We start from the raw sequence: 17,922 nt of genomic DNA on the forward strand, positions 1-17,922 counted from the left end.
AGGATGAAAAATTCAATCCAGAAAAACCATTAAAGTATGAGGCAGAATTTCAGACCAGTACTCACCTTCAGCAAGCGATAATAATAAAAATAATCATGTTATCGTCATTAGGCCATTGGAACAACAGACAGTGTCACATACATTGACATGACAAAAGCCGTGGTTTTTGGCAGTATTATCGCATACACAAGGTATAAAAGGGCAGTGCATTGACAGAGCTGTCATTTGTACTCAGGTGATTTATGTGAAAAGGTTTCCAACGTGATTATGGCTGCACTACGGGAATTAACAGGATTGCTTTGCAAAACATTCTGGACAGTTTGAGTGAATGATTTGTCCTCCCAGGTCACCTGGCATGAATTCCATCAAACATTAATGGGACATAATTGATAGGTCACTGCTTGCACAAAATCCTGCACTGGCAACACATTCACAATTGTGGATGGCTGTAGAGGCAGTGTGGTTCAACATATGTGCAGGGGACTCCCAGTGTCTTGTTGAGTCCATTCCATGTCGAGTTGTTGCACTAAGCCGGCAAAAGGAGGTCTAACACGATATTAGGAGGAACCCCACCACTTTTGTCAGTTTAGAATACATAACACAAAACAACTGATGATTTAAAAGAAACAACAGGAGAGTTATCAACATTATGGTATTACATTAAAAATTTATGGATTCCTTTATACTGTAGAATGGGTGGATTAACTAACCAGTCATGCAGTGTTTGTTTGAATGGTTGTTCTGGTAAATCCTGTACAGTCTGTGAATAATTTGTGCCATAGGAGTTCATATTCTGTAACAATGTACATTCTCTTAGTGTTTTGCTCCTGGTAATTTCTTCTTTGTATAAATTAAAACACAGTGTGTATACATTTATTACATTCATGGTTCCTTGTTCACGAAACAAAGGTTTTCAGCGTGTCTTATATGAGTAACCAGAAACTACCATAATAGCTCTCTTTAGCGGTATTAAGATCTCATGCACACAACTAGAGTTTCCCCATAAAATAATACCATGTGGTGATAAATAAGACATTCTATCATAGACTCTTAAGTCAAAAAACTATGCACCATGAAAGGATTATCTAAATGGAATGGAAATTGGTAGATGTGATGTACATGTTCAGACAAACAAATGATTTTTTTGTCTTAAGTGTACATTTCAGGTACACAATCCATAAGCTGCCGTAACACATTACTGTTGACAACTTACCACTGATGTAATGGACATGTTGCCCGAAGACAATTTATCATCTAAATATACCCCCGGTAACTTAATTTGTATCATCTGACTGAAGCTTGTCTTTTAGATAAAAGCCATCTGCTGCATTTTGTTCTCATTTGAGGAAAATCTTTTTGCTTTAAATGGATAGGATGCTTGAGCAATTGCTTTTGTGTCACAAGATTTAAGGCTACTGATGTTACTACTATGAATAAAAGTTATTTCATCTGCATACAGTACTGTGGTGGATTTAATAAATGGAATCAAGTCATTAATCATTACTAGGAACAATAACAAAGGCACCACACCTACATTAACTTGTTCTTCACCGGACATTTCTTTGTTAACACAGACAACTTGCTTACTGCTCTACAGATAAGTTCAAGTTTTTATCACTAATGCCATAGAAGTCCTTTTTCTCCAGAAGAGGTATGTGCCCTACACATTCAAAGTCTTTGCTTGCATTCCAAAAAGTGACTTGAGCAAAGCCTTAGCCGTCAAACATTTGAAGCTGGTGTTTGATGACAAAGTCTATACCATCAATATGCAAGTAAAAGTTCATGATCCTATCCTAGCTTTAGGAACTATTACATCCTTTTTCAGGCAGGAGAGAGATGTAGACTAGGGAATGTTAAAATGTATGAGAGAGAGAGAGAGAGAGAGAGAGAGAGAGAGAGAGAGAGAGAGAGAGAGAGAAAGCACCAATAGTGATGGTCTGCAGACAGGCCCAGTGATGTGGTGCACTGTCATCCATAAAACTTCCATTGTTGTTCGGGAACATAAAGTCCTTGAATGGCTGCAAATGGTCTCCCAAGTAGCTGAACACAACCATTTCCAGTCAATGATTGGTTCAGTTGGACTAGAGGACCCAGTCCTTTCCATGTAAACACAGCCCACACTATTATGGAGGCACCATCAGCTTGCACACTGTCTTGTTGACATGTGGAGTGTGTGCCACACTTGAACTGTATCATCAACTCTTACCAACTGAATTCAAGACTCATTTGACAAGGCCACAGTTTTCCAGCCATCTAGTGTACAATCAAAATGGTCAGGAGCCCACTAGAGGTACTGCAGGTGATGCCGTGGTGTTAGTAAAGGCACTCGTATCAATTGTCTGCTGCAGTAGCCCACTAATATCAAATTTCACCACACTGTTCTAATGGATACATTTGTCATATGTCCCACATTGATTTCTGTGATTATTTCATGCATCGTTGCTTGTCTGTTAGCAATGACAACTCTACGCAAATGCTGCAGCTCTCAGCTAAGTGAAGGCTGTAGGCCACTGCATTATCTGTGATGAGAGGAAATGCCGGGAAATTTGCTATTTTCGGGACACTCTCGACACTGTGGATCTTTGAATATTGAATTCCCTAATGATTTCCAAAATGGAATGTCTCATGCATGTAGCTCCAACAACCCTTCCACAGTCAAAAGCCTGTTAATTCCTGTTGTGTGGCCTTAATCGCATCAGAAATCTGTTCACATGAATAACCTGAGTACAAATGACAGCTCCACCAGTGTATTGCCCTTTTATACCTTGTGTACCTGATACCACCACCTTCTTTATATGTGCATTTCGCCTCCCCATGACTCCTGTCACCTCGGTTTATTACCATTAAATAATAAGAAATGTGACATATATGTTTTATTATCTTTTCCATGTTTAATTGGCATTTGCAGTGACATCGCGTGAAAATGATGGGAGCTATGAGCTGGTCAGCTATAGAGGAAGGCGGTATCTGGTGAGAAAATCAGTAAAATAAACAGCTGCCGCAACTCCAGGGAACAGCAAAATATGACTGGAAACTGTCTCAGACCATGAGTTCTAGTGATCAAGTGCGTGCCTTGAACCGCAAAGGTCACACTATTAAATCCCGGTCGAACCGCAATTTTTTCAGTCTGCTTTATAATCTAACATTCTCCTCACAGTGATGTGGTGATTCACCAGAAAATAAATTTGGTTTGGATTCCATGTTAAACTGTAGGTCCCCTGTCCCTGGTTGGATAACTGAGATAGGTTAGGAACATGCAAGTTGCAGAAATGTCATCTGATTGAAATGCTCAGTACCAGGTCACTGGGCCAAACAAAATTATTTTTTACCAGAATATATATATCTGTATATTTTTTCTTCTATACATTTTATAAATGAAGGTCCCACCAGAATTGCTTTTAAGATTTAGGATACGGTTTTCACTTTTAGATACACAGATTCACCAGAAAGGTTTGTATGTATTATTTACGAGTTGTCTGGCCATAAATATTTAGTGCTACCCATGGAAAGCCAGAGCAGGTCACTAGGAATATGTAATGTTGTGATTATGTGACCCAAGTACTTTTCCCTCTGATGGTCTTGCAAAAATTGAGAAAAATAAAAATGCGACAGGCTGTAATATGACATGGATGCTGTCAACAACTATTCAGTTCAGTCTGTAGATTCTTAGCATTTTTAAATTGTTAATGTGTCTATGCTCCATAATAGAGGGAATTTAAAATGTTAATGGTGATTTTGCTGTGGTAAATTACACAGTTGTAGTTTGAGACAGAAAGTTCATTTCATGACTGTGAAAGCGACAAGAAAAAAAAAAAAGGGCTTGGTTTCATATCACATTGTGCCAATTGAGTAACAATAAAGTGACGAATTTTCTTCCATGTTTCTGGAACGTGTGTTCACAGCATTTTAATTAGTGGTTTATGAAAGCATGTTGCATATTTACTGTGTACGTTATCATGTGTTGGGATGCATGGATGAATACTTACACTTGAATAGCATTTACTGTTTTTGAAATGCACTTTAGTGTCAGTTTATGTTGTAAGCTATTGTCATTGATTAAATTGTAATCTCTGTTCACAGGGTACTAACATAAATTTGTAGTTCATATTTCAAATATTTCAATAGAAACCACCACTATCTCATAGACTTCTACATACTGTTACTTATTTGATGAGTCAACATGCAATTTACTTTTTCTGTGTCACTGCAGAACATTATCTTGTTACATATCATAGTCTTTTTTAAAATTTTTGCCACATTGTACATAAAATTTTGTGCAATTTCAGATGCAGGGTGGTGTGCCAGTTGCTAGACTGCCGCTATGCTGCCTGCTGCTGATGTTCCTACCAGCTCTGTGGAATGCAGCAGGTACTGAAGTGGAGAGTTGCTTGCACGTGAACACCACCCTGTGTGTGGAGAACTGCTGCGCATTGATTAACTACACTACTTTGCTCTGTTGCCACCTAGACAGTGATTTCCACCTGAAGGAAGCTGTTGCACAAATAGCCCGTAAGTCTAAATTTATAATATATGTATTCCATTTTATTTTTCTTAACGTTTTCTTTCATTGGTACTGGATTACATTATACAGCTACAGCAGTATTCACCTGCTCTTTGTAACTAATTTTTTTTTCTCTTTTTAACAGCCAAAAATGCAAATATTCGTTCTCTATATGTATATAATGCTAGTTATGATACAGTGGATGTAAGCATAACAAAAATATTTAATTTTGACGTCCTAAGCATCACTGGTGGGAAACTGAAGCGTATCAGTGGTGAGCTGCACAACACGACTGTATGTCTAAACTTCTCAGGCAATTCTATTTCTGAAATAGATGACAACACATTTGCGTCATTGAATCAGGTCAAAATATTAGATCTATCCAGGAATAATCTTTCAAGCTTACCAAAAAGCCTCATGTCCATCAGGAACCTTACATTAGATATCTCAGGTAAGTAGTATGTGCCTGATAACTAAAAATAGTTATAACCTTAATGAAACCACAGGAAACTGTAATAGTACATGAAAAAACAATATTTGATCATAGACGCTAGAAGTTTCTATGTGCAGCTCTGAAACAACTTCACTAATTGTTTTACTTTTTATTTCAGGAAATTTCAAATTGTGGTGCACAGACGTGAAGAGCCTGCTGGCTCCAAATCGGAGTGATCCTGTTGACTTCAGAAATCCTAATGACACATACTGTTTAGCAAATAAGACATTCCACTGGTTTAATTCAACTGATAAATATTCACTGAAAGCACTGGAAGAATCTATCAAGGTAAGTCTCTCTCTCTCTCTCTCTCTCTCTCTCTCTCTCTCTCTCTCTCTTCCTCCCCCCCTCTCTCCCTCCCCTCTCTCCCCCCCCCCTCTCTCTCCCCCCCTCCCTCCACCACTCCACTATAAAAAAATATAAATTACAAGGACACTTCAGTTAGCTTGTATGGAAGTTCCCCACTCAAACTGTAATCGTTGGTAGAACGTTAATCATCCAACAATCCTGTGGGAAAATAACAGTTTTATTAGTGGTGGGCATGATAAAACATCCTGTGAAACATTACTAAATGCTGTGCCTGAAAACTATCTAGAACAGATAGTTCAGAATTCCACGCATGATGGAAATATATTGTATATAATGGCAACAAATAGACCCCTTTGAGGATGTCCATGTCGAAACTTGTATCAGTGACCATGATGCGGTTGTAGCAACAGTGATTACTAAACTACAAAGGACAACTAAAACAAGACAAAAGATGTTTATGCTCAGTAAACTAGATAAGAAGTCAGTTGTGTCATATCTCAGTGAGAAGTCGAAACTTTCAGCGCATGGCAGGAGCATGTGAAGGAACTATGGCCTGTTTAAAAGAATGGTTGACCTTGTGCTGGATAGATATGAACCCGGTAGAACAGTTCATAATGAGAGGAACCCTCCATGGTATACAACCACTGTAAAGAAACTTCTAAAGAAGTGAAAAATAAATTGTAGGACTATAGATAGAGAGATGCTGAATGAAACACTTTTAGTTGTCAAGGGAATGATACATGAAGTCTTCAATGACTACCTTAGCAGAATTTTGTCAAATGATCTTTTACAAAACCGAAAGAAGTTCTAGTCATATGTAAAGGCACTGAGTGGCACCAAAGATAATGTCCAGTCCTTAGCAAATGAGGCAGTAACTGAAATTGAGGGTAACCAAGCAAAATCTGAAATGCTTAACTCTGTTTTCAAATATTCCTTTACTAACGAAAACCCAGGAGAATTGCCCCAATTTAATCTTCATACCACTGAAGCGGTGAGTGAAATCAGTATTAATGTCATTGATGTTGACAAATCCCTCGAACAAAAAACTGTGCCCAGTAGTTGGAAGAAAGCACAGGTCACACCCATCTACAAGAAGGGTAGTAGAAGTGATCCACAAAAATACCATCTGGTATACTTGACACTGATTTGTAGTGGAATCTTAGAACATATTCTGAGCTCGAACATAATAAGGTATCTTGAACATAATGACCTTCTCCATGCCAACCAGCATGGATTATGTAAACATAGATCATGTGAAACTCAAATTGTACTTTTGTCACGTGACATACTGAAAGCTTTGGATCAAGGCAGTCACGTATATGCAATATTTCGTGATTCATGAAAAGCATTTGACTCAGTACCACAAGTGTGCTTATTTTCAAAAGTGTGATCATATGGGGTTTTGAGTGAAATTTGTGACTGGATTGAGGACTTTTTGGTAAGGAGGGTGCAGAACGTTATCTTGGATGGAGATTCATCGTTAGGTGTAGTAGCAACTTCGGGTGTGCCTCAAGGAAGTGTGCTGGGACCCTTGCTGTTCACGTTGTATATTAATGATCTTGCAGAAAATATTAATAGTATCCGCAGACTTTTTGCAGATAATGCAGTTATGTGTAATGAAGTACTGTCTGAAAGAAGCTGCATTAATATTCAGTCACATTTTGGTAAGATTTCAAAGTGCTGTACAGATTAGCGGCTTTCTTTAAATGTCCAAAAATGTAAAATTTTTTACTTCACAAAATGAAAAAAATGTAGTGTCCTATGACTATAATATCAGTGAGTTAGCCAACTGGTACAAAACCTGGATGTAACACTTTGTAAGGACATGAAATGGAATGATCACGTAGGCTCAGTTGTGAGTAGACTTCAGTTTACTGTTAGAATATTGGGGAAGTGCAGTCAGTCTAAAAAGAGATTGCTGACAAATCACTTGTGTGACCCATTCTAGCATATTGTTCAATTGTGTGGAATCCATACCAAATAGGACTGTCAGAGGATACTGCATGCATGCAGAGAATGGCAGCACAGATAGTGACATGTTTGTTTGACCTGTGGGAAAGTGTTACAGAATCACTGAAGAAACTGAACTGGCATACTCATGAAGATGGATGTGAACTCTCCCAAGAAAGTTTACTGACAGAATTTCAAGAACTGGCTTTAAATTATGGCTGTAAGAATATACTACAATCCCCTGTGTCACTCACATAGATATCGCAAGGGCAAAATTAGAATAATTACAGCTTGCACAGAGGCATTCAAACAGTCATTCTTCCCACTTCTTATGGAAATGGAATGGGAAGAAACCTTAATAAGTGGCACAATGGGACATATTCTCTGCCATGCACTCAACAGTGATTCGCAGACTGTAGATGTTGATGTAGAGGTAGATGTAGAAGACAGCATGGCTCGTCAATTCTTACTTTCAAGAGGCAAAATTGCAATGTTGGCAGTAGACACAGTAAAAATAACAAAAATCTTTTCCAAGGTTTTGGAACCATTAGTTCTTTCATCAGAGAGGAAGGAGAGATAAGGTTTGGAATGTTGGGAATGAGAGTCAAGTAACTCATATGCCAGGATGAGAGGGACTCATGTGATATGAGGACAAGGGGAGATGAATATGACTGGAATTCAAAATTGCTTCTGAAAGAATATGTAGACACACCCATGATGATACAAAGAAAATTTTTACGAATGTGTTTCAGAATTCATGAAGACAACGAATCCAGTATTGGGAACATAGAAGTGTGATGAACCTATCGGAGAAATAATATGCTGTCAAATTAATATAGTATAAAAAAAAAAACACAGAAAAGTATGGATGCACAGAGAAAGTGTGTAGAGGGCCTTTGTGCATAAAAATAATCTTATGGTGTGATGTAAAGAAACAAACTGCATATAGTGACTCAGGAATCTGGAGTTAATCTCAAAATGTGATAATATTGAGAGGTTGAAGTAGCAGTGAAGAGAAGTGAGAGATAACAACATTTTCAAAATTATTTTAGTTCGCAGAAAAATTGTAATAGGTTAAGTGTTGTGACAGTGCCACGAGATTTAAAAGTGCTGCTACGTCAGTACGCGAACACGGCGATAGAGGCGCTCCGCAGCTCGGCTGAGCGCGGGAGTGCCACCTGGCTATGAACGGTGCCGGCCGCATGTCACGGCATGGCAGTTGAGTGACAGATACGGAGTTGGTAGCATGTAACCTGATATTGTTTCTATGTTTGTATATTCACGCAATTTATTAGTGATTAAAGGTTATAACACTTTTTGGCGACGAGGTCGGATATTTTTTTTCCTGCGTTGTGGAATTGTGTGTTCGTGTCGGGGCAGACATGGAACAGCTTCTGCAAGCGCTCATTGAACAACAAACACAGCTGACGGCTGCTATTCAGGCGTTGCCGACGTCGCTTACTCATCATCTGTCTTCCTCTTCTCTGCCTCCATTCCCTCCTTACGACGAGGCCACTGAAGACTGGAAGGATTATGAGAAGCGTTTGTGGCAACACTTCTTGGCTTTCGGCGTTGTCGACGCTCCTATGTGTAAGTCGTTATTTCTATCTTGGATTTCCCCACGGATCTATCAGCTGCTATCTCAGTTAGCCCCTCTGCGGGAACCTGCCTCTCTGTCCTTCCAAGAAATGTGACTTATTGTCTAACTATTACCGAAAAAACACCCACGTCGTTGCCGCCCGCGTGGCGTTCTACAGGTGTCGTAAACAGCCCCATCAATCTTACCGGGCTTGGGTAGCGGAACTACATGGTCTGAATAGGAAATGTCAGTTTGTCACGGACACTCATCCTGAGTCTTATGCTGATTCAATGGTTAGGGACGCTATTCTACGGCTTGCTCCTGATAAAGAAGTTCGGCAACATGCCTTACAACTACCAAACCCGTCGTTGTCGGAAGTGCTAAGCGTCGCTCAATCTTTTGAAGTGTCTCACGCTGCTGGTGCGCAAATAGACATGTGGTGTGATGTAGGCGCTGTACAGACCACTTTCGACACGGACAATTTGCCTGTTTCACAGGGGAATGACGATGTCGCGGCGGTTCACTCGCGTCAACGACGTCGCGTTGGGCCGCCACGCTCGCAGCGAAAACAGCAACCACAGAAGCAGGTTCGTTCCGCACTTCCTTCTTGTCCACGTTGTTTCGTACAGCATGACAGGGCCGCGTGTCCAAAACGTTGGGCCACATGTAATTCATGTAGGAAAAAAGGCCACATTGCTTCTGTGTCAGTCCCCTAAAGTTCCTGTCGACGAGGACGAGGCATCGGACATGGATGTTAACTGTGTGCTTTCTCAAACAAATAAGTTTTTGTTACTGTTCGTGTTCTGGATAAAGACATTCGCATGCAAGTGGACACTGGCTCTGCAGTGACTCTCATTAATTCTCTCACGTATTTGGAGTTGGGCTCCCCTCCCTTGTCTCCAGTTACGCGAAATCTGAGAACTTATAATAAGCAGAAAATTCCTATCATTGGCCAGTTTGATGCTTCCACTGCCTAAAAGTCTGTTAGGCCCCTCACGTTTTATGTGGTGGATCATGCGGGCACTGAAAACCTGTTCGGTCATGATGCTTTCCAGTTGTTCGGGTTCTCCATTGATGATGATGTGCACCTCATATCTGAAGATATTCCATATCAACAGCTGGATGGATTGTGTTCTGAATTCTCGTCCGTGTTCTCTGCTGGTCTGGGTCATGCCAAGGATTTTGAAGCCCACATTACTCTTAAACCTACGGCTCGCGCTAAGTTTCTCCGGGCACGCCCTATTCCGATGGCGTTGCATGCACCTGTCAAGGCTGAGATAGACAGGTTAACAGCTTCAGGGATTCTCTTTCCTGTTACCTCCAGCGAATGGGCATCGCCAGTCGTGGTGGTTTCTAAACCAAACTGGAGTCTGTGATTGTGTGGTGATTTTAAAGCCACTGTCAACGCTCAGAGCCTCATTGACACTTATCCTCTTCCCCGTCCTGAGGAGTTATTTACCAAGCTCGCTGGGGACTAGTTCTTTTCCAAACTTGATTTTTGGAGGCGTACCATCAGTTGCCGTTGGATGCGTCTTCCAAGGAATTTCTCGTCATCAACACTCCTTGTGGGTTGTATCAGTACCAGCGGTTACCATTTGGCGTCGCTAGCGCGCCGGCCATTTTTCAGCAGTTTTTGGAACAGCTCACGGCTTCCGTTCCCGGCTGCATCAACCATCTGGATGACATTGTTGTCAGGGGGGCCTCCACTGAGGAGCACCTTCGCAATTTGCGTTCACTGTTTCGGGTTCTGCATTCGGCTGGGTTGAAGTGCAATCTGGACAAGTCACAGTTCTTCCAACCCTCCATTGTGTATCTTGGTTTCCACTTGTCCCGTGAGGGTATACATCCTCTACGACAGCACATTGCGGCCATTACTGCTCTACCCCGGCCGTTGATGGTCAAAGAACTTGAGGCGTTTCCAGGCAAGATTGCTTATTATCACAAATTCATTCCATCCATGGTGGCGGTGGCTCATCCTCTGCATCAGCTGTTATGCAAAAACGTTCCTTTCTGTTGGTCCGACGAGTGTGAGCAGGCTTTTGTCCGCCTGAAGGCTCATTTGCAGTCGGCGCCTTGTCTTGCCACATTCCGTCCGGGTCAGCACTTGGTTCTGGCGACTGACGCGTCACAGTATGGCCTAGGGGCTGTTCTCGCCCATCGGTATGAGGATGGGTCGGAACAACCCATCGCCTACGCTTCCAAGACCCTCAACGATGCCCAACGGCGTTACTCTCAAATTGAAAAGGAGGTGCTCGCTATCATTTATGCTCTAAAAAAGTTCAGTGTTTTTTGTATGGTTCTAAGTTTCACCTCATCACCGACCACAAGCCACTGGTCTCTCTGTCCAGCCCCTCGGCGTCGCTCCCGGATAAGGCAGCTCACCACCTGCAATGTTGGGCCTTATACTTGTCTCGTTTTCACTATGAGATTCACTATCGCCCCACGGCCCAGCACGCCAACGCTGACGCGTTGTCACGTTTGCCGATGGGCCACGACCCGGTTTTCGATAGAGGTGAACTACTCTGTTTCCACATTGATGAGGAAGAACGTCGTGCGGTCAAGGGTTTTCTGCTTACAGGTTCGCAGGTCGCGTCGGCTACTGCGCGGGACCCGGTCCTGCGTCAGGTGATCAGTTTTGTTCAACAGGGTTGGCTGGACAGGACCAAGGGCCGGGCATCGGATCCCCTTCGCAACTACCATGCCTTGCGCCTTCGTCTGTCTGTTCGTGAGGGTGTTGTTCTTCTGGCCACGGATGGCGCATCTCCACAGGTCGTGGTGCCAGCCTCTCTTCGCAAAGATGTTCTCAAACTATTGCATGAGGGCCATTGGGGGATTTCTCGGACTAAGTCCCTGGCCCGCAGGCACGTTTATTGGCCCGGTATTGATTCGGACATCGCCCACATGGTCGCTGCGTGTGGTCAGTGTGCTCCACAACTGGCTGGACCCCGTACAATGCCCTCTCCGTGGCCTGATCCGGCGCAGCCGTGGGAACGGGTGCACGCTGACTTTGCCGGCCTCTTCCTCGGCACTTATTGGCTACTGTTGATTGACGCCTTCTCGAAGTTTCTGTTTGTTGTTCGATGTCCGTCGCCCACCACTGCGGCGACGACGCTGGCTTTGTCCAAAATCTTTGCGCTAGGGGGTCTTCCATCCATGATTGTCATGGACAATGGCCCTCAGTTCTCTTAACAGGCCTTCCGTGATTTTTGTACTGGACAAGGGATTCATCATGTTACAGCACCGCCCTTCCATCCGCAATCGAATGGGGAGGTCGAGTGCCTTGTCCGCACTTTCAAAAGCCAGATGAAAAAATTCCTTAGTGATTTCTCCACAGATGATGCTCTGTTGCAATTTCTGAGTTCTTATCGCTTCACGCCTCTGGGTGATCGCAGCCCTGCTGAACTCTTGCATGGCCGCCAACCGCGCACTCTACTGCACCTGCTTCGCCCTGTCAGGCCTTGTACTGTGTCCCCTAGTGCGGGAAAATACTCGGTGGGCGCCGACATGTGGGCACGAGGGTATGGATCTCGCCCTAAATGGACTCCAGGGGTGGTCAAGGCTCTTCGCGGCCGCCGGCTTTGTGAAATACGTACGGATGACAGCATGGTTGTTCGCCATTACGGCCAGATGCGCCCACGAGTGGTGGCCACGCCGGTGCCACCGCCCCTTCTTTCGCCTCCACCAGCCCGAGAAGCCAGTCCTGTCGCTGCTGCCGATCTTCCGTGCATGTTGCTGCAGCCGACGTCGCTACCACTTCTGAGTACGCCGGAACCGGCCCCAGTCGCGACGCCGCCTTCTCCGGGACCCATCTCGCTGGAGCACACCCCCAGGTCCATGACACCTATGGATGCTGCTCCGGAGTTTTCACCCATCATCTCGTCCAGGAGGCACGTTCCACGCACCAGCTTCCGTCCTGGACATTTTCGACCATACTCTCGTGTTTCTCTGCGAGATCTTCTCTTGACCTCCCAAGAGGCCATGGATGTCTCCGCACTGTCCGTGTCTCCAAGGAAGTGAGTGTTTTTTTTCAAGGGGGGAAAAGTGTTGTGACAGTGCCAAGAGATTTAAAAGTGCCGCTACGTCAGTACGCGAGCATGGCGATAGAGGTGCTCCGCAGCTCGGCTGAGCGCGGGAGCGCCACCTGGCTATGAACGGCACCGGCCGCATGTCACGGCACGGCAGTTGAGTGACAGATACGGAGTTGGTAGCATGTAACCCGATATTGTTTCTACGTTTGTATATCCACACAATTTATTAGTGATTAAAGGTTATAACAGTTAAGAATAGACAGCTTTTAGGGTCACTACCTGGTTATTACAAAAGAGAACACCATCCTCAGGCATCTGATTATGGCTTACGTAGGAGGCAATTTCTCATTGTCACAAGGAATTGCTAAAAGGTTACTATCAGTTAGACAAGAACAACTGAAATGTATTTTGTAAGGGCTGACCAAAATTTCAGTTTCAACCAAAAATACTGGTTTTGGCCAGAAATCAGCCAAATCTTCAGCTCATTCTAAACCAGTTTTTGTGAACTCACAGATGAAGTTAGGTCACGTTCGGAATGGATTCAGTCAACAATAGTGCTAGACTTCTAATAGTGAGGTGCCATTTAACTGTTAGGAGAGTCTTTCCTCATGTGTAAAAAGTGTAAGTGATTTGTTGTTAATCACAATATAATGTAATCGTATCTGATAGTGTTCTTACATTGAAGGGTTTTATTAATGAGTTTCTTCGAAAGCAAGGTTTTTTTTTTCTTTAATAATCAAGGTTGGTTTAGAAAACATGGTCATGTGGTTCCGGTTCAGTTTGCATAACTTTTTGACAACAATTCCACTGTTAGTCACAACTGTGATGTTATTTTTTGAACTAGATTCCACAGCACTCATTGAAGTTGATTTACTGACTGTAACTTATGTACACTAGTAATTAGGAATGACAAACAGAAGATATATCAAGTTGTTTGTCGATTGCAAAAACGGAAATGAAGATGGCTGTGTGAAACTAACGCTCCCAAGAAAGGTGTTTTAAAGGCTACTTATGGAAGCAAACAAATTATTAGTTTGTCTGTATTTTGTACTATGGTGTGATAAGCCATTAGTCATGTCCAGGCTATAGCATTTTGTAGCATATACTTGGCGGTTTTGTAGTACACGTAAAGAATATTTTACCTACTAGTAGATAAGCAGGGCTGTAACATTTTTAATATGATGTGGAATTTTTTGTGGTAGCTATATCTAGTTCAGTTTACTTATTCTGTAATTTACTTTAATTTTTTTTTGGTTATAAAATGTCACAACAGAGAGAGAAGAATCCGATTTGGACATACTTTAATTAAAGTACCAATGACTTATCTATAGCCATTTGCACGGTTTGCAACAAAACACTTTCGTCGGGCAGCTGTGAACCCAAAAGGCAAAGACTGCATGAACTAAAGCAACGTTTACCAAAATTTCATGACTCGAAATATGAATGGGTTTTAAAATGTCAGTCAGAATTGGATGATTTGAAAAATGAAAACAAATCAAAGTGGATGGATTCCGTATTCTTCTTGTGTACCAGTACTGACAAGGATGAAAAATCTGATCTAATTCAGTCAACCATTCCAAGTTTGATCTCTAAATCTGCACACTGGGCAGACAATCATGTGATTATGAAAAGAATAGACAAAGCTTTTATGGATTTGCTAATTGTTGATATGCTGCCGTATTCTTTGGTAGATGGTGATGCGTGTGTTGTCAATTTTATTGCTCCACAGGCTGTTCACAAATATCAGCTCAGATCTGAAAAATTCTTTAGAACAACGTTGATGTTGCAGACCTACAGCGAAGTGAAAGCCATAGTAAAGAATCTGATTGCAAAATGGAAGTGGTTGACTGCTACCACTGACATATGAACCAGCACAAGCAAAACATGATCTCCTCAGCTTTCCAGAGCATTTCATCATTGACCACCAATGTTTGAAAGTAATATTGAGTGCAACTGTGTTATAACATTATCGTACTAGGCAATATATCAAAAAAAAGTTAACAGAGATGATTGAGTGGAGTGTAAGGGACAAGATTTTTCTGATATTACGTGTCAGCACACTAAGTATGGTTTGTGCAATGCGTGGGCAGTATGAGTCTATAGCTTGTGTGTCACATACATTGCAGTTTGTGATAAAATGTTCCCTGTTCTCAAATGAACAAACCAAAACCATAGTAAAAAATCATGGACCATTTCCAACACAGTGTGCAAACTTCCAGAAAACTAACAATGTCAGAATCAGTGTGGAGTGCCAAAACGTGATTTGATGCAAGATCCTGATGTGAGATGGAACAGCACATACTTAATGTTGCAAAGATTTTTAGAAAAAAAAAGGCCAGTAAACTTGTGTAGTTTCGAACGTGGTGCAAATAGCACACTTTTCCGTTTTGACCAGCTTGTTATAAAACATCTTCTAGATGTCCTGAAATTTTTCTACAAAGCCACATTGGACTTATCTCTCAGTAAAGCTTGTATTTCTGTAATGATACCTGTGTCATCTTTGACAAACTGCCTATTGGCTTCTGTCTCGGGTGAACCACCGGCAATGGAGGGTGAAGCTTTGACGATGCCAGCCACTCGTGCTGGCGAAACGTCAGAAAAATCATTAGATGAACGTCGGCCGAAGAACCCGAGACAGAAGCCAATAGGCAGTTTGTCAACAAGTGGCCACGAAAGCCTTAACAATTTTGTGTCACCTTTGTTGAACTGCAAACTGCAAGCTCGATGCGAAAATGATTGGACAAGGGCAAATATGAGAAAGGCACTGAATGAATCTTTAAGCATGAAATTCTTTTGTGTTAAAGGACATCCTTCACTGATTGCTGCAAAAGTTCTCAACCCATAGTTTAAATCTACATATCTTACTTCTGACAGAATGTAACAATATTACATTCCATCCTGGATTTTCCATTGTTTGTTTTTTTCTGACAGAATGGGCATTATTGCAATAATTGGATTCTTGAAGGGGCATAATGGTAGTTTACTGATAGGCAAAGGCTATCAGTCAGGCAGGCAGTCAGGCTTGGACACAACAGTATTGCACTTTATATACTTTATTCTTTATTTGTCCATAGATCGTTTCTTACAATGATATTGGACACCTCATGTTTACATGAAGCGTACGTGTATGTAAAGAATACAGTGGCATATACCAGTTTATGTCTGATAACATTTATAATATGACTGGTACATATATCTGCTAGTTACAAAAAGATAATTATGTATTACACATTATAGAATTTACACAAAAAGTCATTAAAAGTACATTATAAGAGGCACTAGGGATAATATAGTTCATTTTTCTGTAATTGTTTGGTAGGATCAAACTTCATTGTTCAAGCAGACGATCCAGTGTTACCTTTTGAACCACACAGTGCTAGCATATACTAATACTGGAACTCTAGTCCATAACCCACTCTAAGAAAAGTAGTCTTGAAGTACCTTTCTACTCCACCTACTAGCATTCCTAGTGAACAGCTGTTCAGTTCCACTGGACAAATTTATGCAGATTGTCACAAATTTATGCAGATCATTGAAGTAATTTGCTCGGTGAAAATGTGGAAAAACTTCTTTTCTTAGCTTAAAATTTAGGACTTTTTAATTACAATTACTAGGACTGCTTCATCAGCGGAACATTTAAAGTGTTTCTGGTATTATTTCTATCTATAAATAAGTTATTTTTTAGATTTTTTACTAATAATTTTGTTATTTACATTAATTCAGTTTTCTTGTTTTGAAAACCTGACCATATCATTATTTTGACATTGACAGTTAAAAAGTGTCAAATGCAAGATCTTAGTGATTTAATTAATGACTTGCTGTTGATTTAAAGAAAGAATATTGTTATAGGAGACCTCGAAATATAATAAAAATTATGAAATGTATTACAGAACAAACATGTAGCTATCAACCAGATACTAACAAAAAATTCTTGGAAACACTAGTTGATTGTGATGCATAACAAGAGACTTAAAGTGATATAAATTGTAGTTCAATGGATTTTTTCTTTATCTACAGTGTATTAAAAAATTTAAGCGATTTACTAATAAATCAAAACCTTTTATTTTACCTTAATCTAATAATCTGCTGCAAAGTTGGGCAAAAAACTAGTGATTTGGACTATAATGTAAATTTAGCAAAATTTTAACTTCATTATGTAAGTTTTGATTTCAGTTATGGTTTCACCCAAAACCAGAGGAGGAGCCAAAATTTGGTTACAGATTCGGTTTCAGCCGCAAATTACTTTTCGGTCACACTAGTATTTTGTAAGAAGTTAACGTTTCACACATATAGTATTAACCTTCACATTTTTATCCTTCCAAAAGTAATTATAATAGCATCAGTAAACAAAATAAAATACTTAAATATTCCATGATCTTTTTTTAGCAGTGCATTGGAATATCATTACTTTCACTTTTTCTGATAATATGGCTGAAATGCCTCTTATCATTGTCATTGTGAGTCAAGTGATGAGTATTGGAGTATGCCCATTTGTTTCATGTGCCAAATATATAGCTGAAAGATAACCCAAAACATCTTTCAAATGTGAAAATGTGCTGCCTCTTAGACATTAAAGTTTCTTATCATATAACTCAACATTAATTGACAAAAGTTAAGAAAAGTCAGCTAAATCATATTAGAAGTAAATTTGATACTCTTCAGCATGTGGATTGTTGTTTACATTATGTAAAACAAATACAAAATACCGTAAGTATATGTGGCCATTTAGTATCAAATGACTGTTAATATTGTTACACAAGTCATGATATTCATGAATATAAATGAAAAATTCAGAAAATGTAAACAAAGGTAATGATTAGTTGAACTGAAAATATTAAATCACATCACTTTTGCATAGTTGAAGCACATATACTTACTTTACTTTACATGTGGCAAGGGCCTTATCGACCATATGCCTGCTCTATGAGCCTCTTCCATTTCTGTCTGTCCAATTCGCTGTTTGTCCAGATGCTGTTGCTGTTCATCCTAGTTGTGTCCTCCCAAATGTTATCCCGCCATCTAATTCTGGGTCTTCCTCTTCCTCTCATTCCATCTATTGTTC

At 40.9% G+C, this 17,922-nt stretch overlaps 1 protein-coding gene across 3 annotated transcripts in view; it reads left to right on the top strand.

The window, feature by feature from the left end:
• LOC126244882 (protein halfway) overlaps positions 1–17,922 on the top strand; it is a 219,775-nt gene that overhangs the window by 149,055 nt on the left and 52,798 nt on the right. For all 3 annotated transcript variants that reach the window (XM_049948274.1, XM_049948273.1, XM_049948272.1), the window contains exons 2-4: positions 4,287–4,509; positions 4,647–4,952; positions 5,113–5,282. In XM_049948274.1, the coding sequence (XP_049804231.1) occupies positions 4,287–4,509; positions 4,647–4,952; positions 5,113–5,282 (699 nt within the window). The remainder of the gene's footprint in view (positions 1–4,286; positions 4,510–4,646; positions 4,953–5,112; positions 5,283–17,922) is intronic.

This window comes from Schistocerca nitens, chromosome 1 (assembly GCF_023898315.1).
Source record: "Schistocerca nitens isolate TAMUIC-IGC-003100 chromosome 1, iqSchNite1.1, whole genome shotgun sequence".
In the NCBI taxonomy this organism is placed as follows: Eukaryota; Metazoa; Arthropoda; class Insecta; order Orthoptera; family Acrididae; genus Schistocerca; species Schistocerca nitens.